Source organism: Otolemur garnettii, unplaced genomic scaffold (assembly GCF_000181295.1).
Source record: "Otolemur garnettii isolate 467f Iridium unplaced genomic scaffold, OtoGar3 scaffold00251, whole genome shotgun sequence".
Classification (NCBI taxonomy): Eukaryota; Metazoa; Chordata; class Mammalia; order Primates; family Galagidae; genus Otolemur; species Otolemur garnettii.
This window is the reverse complement of record NW_003852646.1, coordinates 940,221-952,786: the sequence shown is the minus strand read 5'-3', so window position 1 is coordinate 952,786 and position 12,566 is coordinate 940,221. Positions and strand designations below refer to the sequence as shown.

Below are 12,566 nucleotides of genomic sequence, written 5' to 3'. Positions count from 1 at the left end.
CCTCTGGTATATGGGGCCAGCACTCTACTCCCTGAGCCACAGGCACTACCCTCTTAAAAAAAAAAAAAACTTTTTAAAAGTGACATAAAGAAGGGATATCTTAACTCCCACTTTGAACATTCTTAGGAAGTGATGTGATGTTTTGAGCTACTGCAGCCATCTTGAGACCACAAGGGGGCAAACCTGAGGATAAAGGCCAGAACACTGGAGATGATGGCACAAAAGGATGGACAGACCTGGGTCTTTAATGATATTGTTTTTGTTTTTGAGACAGAGCCTCAAGCTGTCACCCTAGGTAGAGTGCCACGGCATCACAGCTCACAGCAACCTCTAACTCCTGGGCTTGAGCGATTCTCCTGCCTCTGTCTCCCAAGTAACTGGGACTACAGGCGCCCGCCACAATGCCTGGCTATTTTTTTGTTTTTTTGGTTGCAGCCATCACTGTTGTTTGGCGGGCCCAGGCTGGATTCGAACCCGCCAGCTTAGGTGTATGTGGCTGGCGCCTTAGCTGCTTGAGCCACAGGCGCTGAGCCTTTAATGGTATTGTTTAACTGCCTCTTTACCAGTCTTGCAGACACCTACCTCCAAACATCTTATTATGTGAGACCAAATCTTAATGTTTAAGCCATTTTGAATTAGGCCATAGGTATCTTAACATACAGAATTTAATAGCAGGTGTGGGGCCTCGCTGGGCATACCATGATGAGAGATTCAGATCAAATCTCCACTTTTCCACTCCAAAACTTACTCTGCCATTCTTACTTTCTATAATAAATAAGTAGATCTCGAAGGGACAACTTCCCTCTTGGTGAAATTCTCTAATTCTCAATAATTCTGGGCTGAGGTGTGGGTGTCAGTTCAATTTCCTGAAACAAAGTATGACTTAGTTGCTTACAGGGATTATATTTTGGAACTGCAGAAAGGAAAAGGCTGGAATCAAATTTACAGTGCCCTCCATGTTCTAAGGCTTTTCCAGAGACTCAGAACTCAAAATGAATGATCTTCAACACCAAAATGGGATGTGATGCAATTCACAGAGCACTTATGCACCTCCTCTCCAACCACACAACTTTGAGTGGTGGGAAGTATTACCTCATTTTACAGATAGGGTCCAGAAAAGTGTCAGTAACTGGCTGAGGCCATGTAGGACCCTTGGTCTACAAACTCCCCCTTCGCTTTCGGTTTTCTCCAGCTAACAAGGTGAGTATGCATTCCCCATCCATGTGCCAACCAGGGTGAGAGAGAAGATAACCAAAGAGGACAGTAACAGTGTCTGAGATTATCCACCTCCCTACTTGGACTTGGTGGTTAAGTGGTCCCAGACTTTGGACTTTGATGGCCTGACTTTCATTTTCAACTAACCTACCTTGGACAAGTGGTTCAATAACCACACCTACTTCCTAGTGGTGCTGTAACGATACAATGAGACAGCGTGGAACTTTAGGGTTGTGTCCATGTAGCATTATTCCAGAAGGCTCTTTGTGACGACCACTGTTGCGGGACCAAGGAAGCCAGCAGTGGTGTAGAAAGCGGACTCTGGAGCCAGACTAACTTTGAACCCTAATTCAGCCACTTACTACTCCACGATTTTGAGTAAATCATTTAAATCTCTTTGTGTCTTTGTTTCCTTGTCTGTTAAGTGGGGATAATAATCATACTTACTTTGCAGTGTTGTTTTGAAGTTTAAATAAGTTAATATACGTGCAAACTGTTATGAGTATTACGCTGTGAGTATTACCAGTCGTATGGCTGTCATCCCTGGGGCTCCGACGGACTAGGAAGCCAAGCACTGCTTTGCCGACTCATCCTTGCTAGGCAGGTCCGGCCACAGTCCTCCCTAACCCCCGCTTCCCCGCCCTCGAGGGCCTGAGTCACCCCGGATTGTGCGTCACCCGCGCCCCTCCCGTCCCCCGACCTGCAAACTCACCCTGAGTCAGCCCGCCCGGGCGCTTCCACTCCCCGGAGCCGCGCGCCGGAGACAAGGCAGCCAGGCGCCCCCCGGCGGAGAGCAGCAGCCGGGAGCGGGTCGGGCCACGCCCAGCGAACGGGGCAGGTGTCCTGCTGGGGACCGCGGGGTGGGGGCCGGACCACTGACGGGCCCCGGAGAAACTCGCGCTGCCCTGGCCCGGACCCCCCGCCCGACCGCGCCAAATGGTACGGCCCGGCCCGAGTTAAAGCCTGGGGAGGCGGCGCGTCCCACGGCGGCGGCTGCGGTGGCAAGATGGGGCTGCGCGCGAGGGGAGCTTTGAGCAGGGCGAGCGCAGGCCGGGGGGCACCCGAGGGTCCCGGATCCAGCGGCGGCGCTCACAGCGGCAGCATCCACTCGGGCTGCATCGCCGCGGTGCACAACGTGCCTCTGAGCGTGCTAATCCGGCCGCTGCCGTCCGTGCTGGACCCGGCCAAGGTGCAGAGCCTCGTGGACACGATCCGGGTGAGGCGCTGGGGAAGCCAGTCAGCTGGAGGGAGGGCCCCGAAAGAGGGAGGTCACGCTGGACCCCAGACAGACCGGTTCCAGGCTCTGCCAGAGCTGGGCACTGGCTGTGTGACCTTGAACGAGTGGCTGGCGCTCTCTGGGCCCCTGTCGCCTCACGTGAGCAAGGACGGGATTGGATGAGATAGTTTAAATGATGATCACTAACTCATAAAGATAGCTTGCAGTGGCCCAGGGGTTGTTTTATGTCCCTTAGCATTCGGTACCAACAGCTATGAGGTAGATAACTGTCTCAATTTTCAGACGAGAAACTGAGGCACAGGATCATTTTTAGCACCTTGTCCAAGGTCAGACACTTAGAAAGTGGCACAACTGGAATTCACAGGTAGGAAGCCAGGCCATGCCCAGCTGCATGGCCACCATACTCTCCAGAGAGAAGCTGTGGTTCCTTGTGGCTGTGACAGTGGCAGTGAAACTGGGAGGGCCTTGTCTGAATCGGAAATGGGTGAAGACAGGGGTCAGCTCCACCACTGAGGGAGGGTGTCCAGGAACTTGGGGGAGGGGGCTGCTACATTGTGTCAGGCTGGGCCTACATGGCATTTGTGTCCCCTTCCCCTATAGACCCTTGAAAGTTGAGCCTGTGAGATCCCTAAGTCCCAGCAAACTGGTACAGCCCAGGTCCCTTTCAGCCCTAGGATTTGCACTCCTGTCTTCACTGCAGGAAGCCACTTCCTCAGATGTCCACAGTCCTGCACACTTACCAGGTTCAGGTCTCTGCCACCATTGCTAGTGGATCCCTGGCCTTAATAGCTGTCCCTGAGCCTGAGGTGTTTCTCCATGTAGTGCTTATGTCCACCAGAAATTATATTACACATTTGTTTGTGTTTGATTATCAGTCTTCCCCATCTCATGTGAACACCACAAGATCACAGAGGGACATGGTCAAATCTTGGCCTCAGCACTGGCACACAGTGCGTGGCTGTTTGTGGGAGGCAGGGATCTAATCATGCCTGCTGTCTCCACCACTGGGCCTTTGCACAGGCTGTTGCTCCTGTCAGGAAGCTCTTCCATCTCTTCCTTTCTGTTTCTTACTCCTCCTTCATCTTCCTGTCTCAGGGTCAGCATCTTCCCTGACCACCCCTACTGGGTTGGGGGTTCCTATGGCCTCTCAGCAACCTGTGTGTCCACCAGCATAACTCTGATCCTACTGGAAATTAATAGTCTGTTCAGACACCTGTCTTCCATGTTAGATCCATATGCTCTGTGAGGACAAGAACCAGATCTGGGGCCAGGAGCGGTGGCTCAAGCTTGTAATCCTAGCACTCTGGGAGGCTGAGGCAGGTAGATCACCTTAGCTCAGAAGTTCAAGACCAGCCTGAGCAAGAGGGAGATCCTATCTCTACTAAAAATAGAAAAACTAGCCAGCGTTGTGTCAGGCACCTATAGTCCTCAGGACTGAGTCAAGAGGATTGCTTGAGCTCAAGAGTTTGAGGTTGCTGTGAACTATTATCCGGCAGCACTTGACCTAAGGTGACAAAGTGAGACTCTGTCTCAAAAAGAAAAAAAAAGAACCAGATCTGCCTTTGCTTACTTGCCATCTGTATTAGTTTCCAATGGCCACTGTTACAAATTACCACAAATGCAGTGCCTTAAAACAGCACACATTTAGGCCATGTAGGGTGGCTCAGGCCTGTAATCCTAGCACTCTGGGAGGCCAAGGTAGGAGGTTCAACTCCTTCTCACATCAGTCTGACCTTTCTGCCTCCCTCTTCCAATTTTAAGGACCCTGGTGATTACCTCCGACCCATCTGGATAATGCAGGGTAATCTCCACATCTTGAGATCCTTAACTTAATTCCATCTGCAAAGTCCCTTCTCCCATGCAAGGTAACATATTCACAGGCTCCAAGGATTAGGATGTGGACATCTTTGGGAGCATTATTCTGCCCACCCACCTTCGTGACCCCTGTGCCTAGCACAGGGCCTGCTGGACTGGCTGCCCCTTATTAGTGCCGCTGTGATGCCGCCTTGTGCATAAGCTCACTGACTGTCTCAGTAGCCCTGTAGGAAAACCGGTTCCCATTTTACAGATGAAAAACAGTGTTCAAAGAGGTGAGGCTACTTGCTCAGAGGCCCCTCACCTTTCTGTAAAGGAACTGAGATTCAAACTCAGGTTTGTCAGGTTCTAGAGCTCCAGCTTAGAACTGCTGTGCCTTCTTAATAATTATTTGTGGAATGTATGGATAAATGACTCCATCAAAGCAGCAGGAGAGAACCCATGGGCCAGGGGCAGGAGGCCTTCCAGTCATCGTACACAATGAGGTCTCCCCAGCATGTTCTACCCCATACCCCATTTTGCCTCAGCCTTTCCCTACTTAGAGGATGACCCTCTCTCCACCTGACTGCTTGGGGCCCTAACAGGAAATCCACATAGATTCTCTTCTTTCTCTTGCCCTCATCCACTCCTTCCACAAGACCCTTCAGATCTGCCCCCTAAAAACGTGTCCCTCACCTGTCCCCACCACGCCATTGTCTGTGTTAATATCTTCTACTGAATACCTTCAGAGATCTCACCTCTGTCCTGCCTGCTTTGCCCTTGTCCACCCCATGAAGCCTGTTCTCAACTGTGACAATGTTCCAGGATGTGCCTCAGATCATGCTACCCCCTCCCATTTAAAACACTTCAGGGCCTACCCACTGCTCTTAGAAACAGCCCCGCATCAGCTGGCCCCCGCTGCCCTTCTGACCTCTTCCACTCCTCAAGCCCTTGAGTCTATTCTAGTCTCATTGACCTCCTTGCTGTGCCTCCAACACAGTGAACTTGATCATGCCTCAGGCCCTTTGCATTTGCTGTTCCCGCTGATGGGAATGTGCTTTGCATGTGCCGAGCATTGTTCTAAACACTTTACATATATTAACTCACTTACTATATGCGTATTCTGTATCATGAGGTGGGTCTATTATCTTCATCTCCACTTAAAAGATGGGGCATCTGAGGCACAAGGATGTTAACCGCCCACGGTCACACAGCTGCTAATAGCAGAGCTGAGATTTGAACTGAGGCAGTCAGGTCCTTACTCTGTTCTGCTTTCCCATCTTCCCGAGTACTCCATTTCAGTGTCACCTCAGAGTGGCCTTATGGGACCCTAATCCCTGTCATATCACCTGTCTTATTTTCGGCATAGCATTTGTCACTCTACTATTCACTTCTTTGTTCCATCTGTCCCATTAGACTAAAGCCCCATGAAGGCAAGGGCTGTGTCTGTCTCCTCCTGGCTGAACCTTTTTCCCAGACTCTGGAACAGAGCCACATGTAGAGTATGTATGTGGTGTACAGATAAATGTTTTATATCTGGGTTTTTAGGGGAGATAAAAATTGCCTGATTTGTAGCATTTGCCCATTTCCCTAGTGTAAATACTCTCACCATGGCTGACTTTCAGACTACCAAGGTGATGTCAACCAGCTCACAAAATTCCTTGCTATTTAACAAGTCTCTCTCACAGGCCAGTGGAAGCACCAGTGAGCCCAACATAGGTTGACAAAGTTTGCTTTGCCATCTGTCAAGCACCCACTAACTCTGTGCCCCTTCTTTCCAGGAGGACCCAGACAGCGTACCCCCCATTGATGTCCTCTGGATCAAAGGGGCCCAGGGGGGTGACTACTTTTACTCCTTTGGGGGCTGCCACCGCTATGCAGCTTACCAGCAGCTACAGCGAGAGACCATCCCTGCCAAGCTTGTCCAGTCCACCCTCTCGGACCTACGGGTATACCTGGGGGCATCCACACCAGACTTGCAGTAGCAGCTTCCTTGGCACCTGTCACCACCTCCAAGAGCCCAGAAAACACATCTGACCTCCAGCAGGCTGGACATGTAGGAGTATCAGGGGGTGTGTTCTTTTTGCACCTGGGGAGAGGGTCTGACTCTGATCCCCCTTGGCCAGGTGCAAGGCCTGGGACTCATTCTGAACAACATGGGAGCCCCAGTCCCTACCTCTGTGAAAACAGGGTTTTAACCTTACTCTTGATGGATCATTGAGAGGATGAAATGAGAAAAGGTTTGCAGACCCACATGCTACTGGTTTCACATTCCCAAGGACAAGAATAGTAACCTGTTGTATGGACTAATTTTAGCTACAAGTAAAGGAAAATCTTGGTTGCAGTGGCTTAAACCCAGGGGGTTGTTTTTCTACCTAGCATGAATTCTGGAGATAAGTGGCTACGGATATTGGTTCAACAGTTCAGCAAAGGTAGAGTTTATATCTCTGCAATTCTTCTGTCTTGCCTTCATTGTTTATTACTTCATGGTCACAAGATGGCTGCTGTATCTCTTAAGAATCATGTCTGTGTTCAAGGAAAAAAGATGGGGGGGAAGAGAAAGGGCCAAGCTAGCTGAACCTGTTAACTCTATCAGAAAGTAAAACCTCTATCAGAAGCCTGTCTCCTGCTGTCTCCCCCTGCATACTTTGACTTGGATCTCCTTGGTCTAAGTCAGCTACCTTTGCGGCTCCCAGCTATAAAGAGGGCAGAGGACAGCAGAATTGTCACACTTGGGTAGACCAGTCATGTTCCATCTACTGAGACTGGCACACTTCCTCCTGAAATAAAACTGGGATCCCATTACCAAGAGAGAAATGAGGAATCACATATCAGTTAGCCTTTGCTGCATAACAATCCATTCCAAAACTTAGGTTGGCAATTTGGGCTGGACTCATCTGGTCAGTTCTGCTGGTCTTGCCCAGGATTCCCTTGTTAGGCTGTGGTCAGCAACCATATCAGCTGGTCCTAGATGGTTTGGGACAGCCTTATTCATTTGCCTGGCAGGGGACAGGCTTAGACTGGGGTCACTTGTTTTCTCTCTCATGTATCCTCTAGGAGTGCAGCTCAGGCTTATTCACATTACACCTTCAGGATTACAAAAGAGAAGCGTGGAAGCTGTAAGACTTCTTGAGTTCTGGGCCTGGAACTAGGACAGAGGCTCTTCTGCTGAGTTCTTTTGGTCACAACAAATCACAGGGCTCTGCTGAGATTTAAGGGATAGGAAACAGACTACACCTCTTTATACCTCCTGGTGGGAGAAGCCACAAAGAACTTGTGATCATTTTTCATCTATCACAAATAATTTTGGTTGGGCAAATAATAGTGTCTCTGTCTCTCTCTCTCTCTATGTCTCTGTCATAGGGCTTCACTCTGCCCAGTCTGAAGCCACTGAGACATTGCCCTGGCCTTCAGGGTCTAGGGCAAGAGATGATGGGGCAGGAAGTGGGTTTCTGCAAGACCTGGACCAACTCTAGTAGGGGTATCTCATTGTCTTACCTGGTGGGGTGGAGATAGGCCAGTGGGGGCATTCCAGGGGGGGGATTCTGAAAAGCAAGAGTCCTGGAGGGAAAGAAACAGATAGAGGAAGGGTTCAGATTGAGCGACCTTGTTCTCATTGCCCTCTAAGGGAACCTAGTCACTTGACATTTTTACAGTGTTGTTTTTGTTTTGTTTTGTTTTGTTTTGTTTTGTTTTGACCAGGGCTGGGTTTGAACCCCTCCACCTCTGGCATATGGGGCAGTGCCCTACTTCTTTGAGCCACAGGCTCTTCCTGTCACTTGACATTTTTAAGTCTCAATTTCCCTGGCTCAATAACAAGGACAACAGCTTTCCCACCCATTCTCTGTCCCAGGGAAAGATAACTGAGGGAACCAATAATAGAACTGAAAAGGGATATATTCCTAAATGTGATGTGGTATCTGGAATTGGATCTTGGAACAAGAACAGGACATTAGTAGGAAAACTGGAAATCTGAATAAAGTCTGGATTTTAGTTAGACACGACATATCAGTGTCATTTTCTTGGTTTGACAAATTCACCATGGTTACATGAGATGTTGATGTTGGGGTAGGCTGGGTGACAAGTACAGGGGAACTCTGTACTCTCTGCAACTTTTCTATAAATCTAAAATCATTCCAAAATAAAAGTTTATTTAATAAAAGAAAGGCGGGTGTGATTGCTTTAGACCAATGGTTTGGGTTCTCTTACTAAATTCCAGATGGCTGGGCTCTGCCCCTGGAGTTTCTGATTCAGTAAATCTGGAGCAAGGTCTGAGAATTTGGTTTTCCATTAATAGCAGGTTCCCAGATGATGGCAATGCAGTCATTCAGGGACTGCAAGCTGAGAGCTACTTACTTAGACTGCATCAAGTTATTTTTAAATAGGATGACTGTCCCCACTCCCACCCCCAATGGAGAGGAGAGACCCTGGGCCGGGCCCTAGAGTAATTTATGTCCTGGGATGGGCTTGTGTACTCATTGACTTTGGATGAGTCTTTTCCTCCCCTAGGACTTTTTCCAAGCTGTCAACTGTGTACCCCTAGGGTTTGTATCAAAGATCAGGGAAGCTGAGGACGTTTTGTGAACTGGGCTGCTGTGAGATGCCACTGTGTCCTGTGAGTAAACACCTCTTGTGCCCACTGGGCAGGAATAAGGCCTGGTGGTCTCAGCCTCTTGAAACTTCTTACAGAGAAGATCCAAACGGGCAGTACTGGGGACCCTAGTAGCACTGGGAAAGAGGGGCCAAACAGAGTGGAAGGGACTGGTTATTTAACACATTAACTGTTATGTGAGTTGTATTTAACTCATGTTCAAACAAGTTTTGAGACCAAGGCCTTGTAAAGCATATATAACTCATATGTCTCTGCTCATTGTTTTCACTGTCAATCAAGTCATCTCCCTCACCTCCTGTGACCCTGCTCGTGGGGGAGGGGGAGGGCACTTGAGTACCTCGCTGCTGGTCTATGTTCCCTGATTACCATAACTTCTGACTGCATTTCACCTTGAATGTTCACTTGGCAGCTTTTTGAATAAAATTGATAGGGTGGTATGTGGTGACACGATGTTGTCGCACATCATCATATGCAACAGATGATCATATGATTCAGAGGTTTTTATCTAGGACCACCCAAGGACCACTACAGACACAATTAAATATTGTGGGATTTTTTTTTTTTTTTTTTTTTTTTTTTTGCAGTTTTTGGCCGGGGCCGGGTTTGAACCCACCACCACCGGTATATGGGGCCTGTGCCGTACTCCTTTGAGCCACAGGTGCCGCCCAAAAGACTCAATTCTTAGCAATAAACTCCGTAAGTATGTCATGAGTCACATACAACTCAGATGGCCTCACACACAGAAAACAATTTTCATTAAATTAGAAAGGATCATTTTGTTTTCAAAGTTTTATATTCTGTTTTCATAATAACACACCGTGGCCGCTAGGAAAGCAAATTTTTTTTTTCTAGTGTGGCAGCCAAAGTGTTAAGGAAGAGCCCCTGGGTTTTGAAGGGTGCATAACCTGCAGGTCGCGCTGGATGAGGTCTGAGAGCTGCGTTTCTCTTTTACCACAGCAGGTGGCGCTGCTCTCCTGCCCCCGGGGCAGGACTGGATCTCGGGCCTGCAAAGCCGCTGATGTGGGAAGGGGCAGATGGGAAGTGCAGGGCTGAGAAAGACCCAACAGCTAACCCAGGTTCAGGGATTCAGGCCTAACCTGGCTGGAAGTCTGGCGTGGGCCTGTCTTCCTTGTCTATCCCGGGAGCACTGGGCCAGAGAATCTCCAGCTCAGCCAAGAAGGCACCTCCTCCAAGGAGCTTCCAGGCTCCTCCTAGCAGGACTATGTGCTTCTTCTGGGCTCCTATAATCCATTGTATCCCCTCCCCCAGGAACTTAGATCTGGTGCAAGGCAGTGCATAGGGACCCCTTGGGCTCCTCAATGCCCTGGAACCGACCCCCTTCACCATGGTAGACTTTTAAAATATTTTTTATTTAACAAGTTATTTTTGAGTATATTTACCTTTAAAAATTAAGATATTAAAGTATTGAATAATTAAAGTATTAAAGGCAAGCTAAAGTCCACCATAAGTCCTAGTCCAGGTTGTCCCCTTGCCCTCTTGGGACAATTACCTTCATAAATCTGGCATATACCCTTCCAGAGCTTTATCTAACTTGGTAGTGATATACATGTGTTTAAGTAAAGAATGTTTTTCTTTTTGATATTATTTTGCAGATTGTTTTCCTCCCTTGGCAAGATGCCCTGGCTACCTAACCCCTTAGTGCCTGTGCTCTTCCTAGAGTCTCCCTCATTCTGGTCTCTGTCCAAATATCACATCTTCCCCAACCCATACTACCTAAGACAGCCCACCCCTCCATCCCTCTGTCCCCTTACCCAGTTTTATTTTCTTCGTGACATTTATCACACTCTCTGAAATCATCCCTGTATCTGTTCATGTCTGTTGTGGCCACTAGAATGTACATTCTTGAGACAGGACTATATCTGTCTTGTTTATCCAGGGCTAAGAACAGAGCCTGATACGTAGTAAGTGTTCGATAGTATCTGTTGGATAAATAAATTCCATGTAGGTCTGGATCATTCCTTTTCATTGCTGTACGGTGTTCCAGGATATTAATACAGCCATTTATTAGTCACACGCCTATTAATGGACATTTGGGGGAGGTATAGTTATTTGCTTTCATGAACACCTGACAGCTTGCATGCCCTCTCAGCTGTACACCTAGGGGTGGAGTAGCCTGACTCATAACACAGGGTCATTTCCAACTTACAAGATACTGACCAATTCCAAATGCCATGCCTTCCAGCAGAGTTTGGGAACCCATTTTCCTTCCCTGCACTCCATGCAGCATTTCTTATTCTCTTTGTGGGTCTTAAACATAATTTAAAACCAAAGAAAGCCATGAGCCCTTTCCACAGTGACATGTGCGTATTTGGGGCAATTTCTGGGGCTCCCTATACGTGATGGCTCCTCCCCCAGGGGACCCTGTATCAAAATTTTAGATAATTATCTCAGGGATAGGAACACTGAGGCACGTGCAGATAGAGCGTGTAAATGAATAAATGAATGAATGGGCTCTAGTTTTGTAGAACACCTGTCTGGGTCACTCCAGCCTTGTCCTACCCTGGACCAGGGGCACCAAGAATAGGCTCCAGTGGGTCCTGGGACTCAGCCCTGGAGAAGGCAGGCCAAGCCTGCAGCTGGGCTCAAAGCAGGGAACCAAAGAGAGGCCCTGACTCCCCTAGGCTGCAAGACATCCGTCCTGTCGTCCTGTCTCCCATACACACCCACTGCAGGTACAAACCACATTGGTTTCCAGGGCTTGCCCAGCCCCTGACTTTAGCACCTCCCTAGAGGGTAATAGAGACTGCTCATTACAAGGCCGCCACCACCACCATCATCATCATCATCCTGGTTTCCACACTTTGATTCTCAGGACACAAAAGATCCTCCCAGTTGGACAGACAGGTAAACTGAGGTCCAAAACAGAGCAGCGACCTGCTGATCTCTCACCCCTACCATCGACCCCCTACGTGCACCCCCGCTGGCCCACCCGCCCAGCCCTGGCTCGAGGCCCTTTCCTGGGGCCTGACCCCCGGCTCTGCCTGACAGATGACCTCAGCTGCCGCCAATCCATTGGTTCCAGCTCCCGGGGGTAGCGTAGAACAAAGCGCGCTTTGTGGCGGGGCCGTCCCCTCACCCAGCGCGTCCGCCGCCGGGACCCCCTCCGGAACTCCGAGCGACGCCCCCCTCCGACAGCCGTGTAATGTCTTCCAGGCCCCTCAGCTCCTTCCAGAGCCCGAGAACTGCGCTTGCCTCCTGGGGAAGGAGGGAGCTCCCTGGGCGCCCCACCCCCGCTTTGCCCCCCAGGCGACAGGATTGGGAGCACCCCAGCGGGAAGCTCTCCTGGCTGCCCACCTGTCCCTGCCAAGCGAGGGAGAGGGCAGGACAATCACCACCACTGCTGAGGGCGTGGGTGCTGGACAGGGACTGCCACCTGGTGACCTTATGCTCTAACCCTTAGAGACGCCCAACCCCTTTGCAGAGAAAAACGCTATTCATGGTGGTGGTGTGTTACTGTTGTTACCATTGTTGCTGCTGTAATTCACATTATTATTATTTGTGGTTGTGAGAAGGAGTCACTGTAGATTCAGACAGATCTGGGTCTGTGCCACTTACTAGCTGTGAGACCCTGGTAAGTTAGTGAACCTGTCAGAAAATAGTAACAGTAGCCAACATTTGTTGAGCACCTACTATGTACCAGGTACTGCCTAGTGTTTAAAGGTTTCATTTAACTCATTTTTTTTTTTT

The 12,566-nt window shown here is 49.3% G+C and overlaps 1 protein-coding gene across 1 annotated transcript; it reads left to right on the top strand.

Annotated features, from left to right (window-relative positions):
* The first annotated feature begins 2,189 nt into the window (after positions 1–2,189).
* On the top strand, positions 2,190–6,863 carry SRXN1 (sulfiredoxin 1). The gene is made up of 2 exons (XM_003802619.3): positions 2,190–2,431; positions 6,028–6,863. Exons 1-2 carry the CDS (start codon positions 2,222–2,224, stop codon positions 6,229–6,231), a joined length of 414 nt encoding a protein of 137 aa, XP_003802667.1. The 5' UTR covers positions 2,190–2,221; the 3' UTR covers positions 6,232–6,863.
* Positions 6,864–12,566: the final 5,703 nt, after the last annotated feature.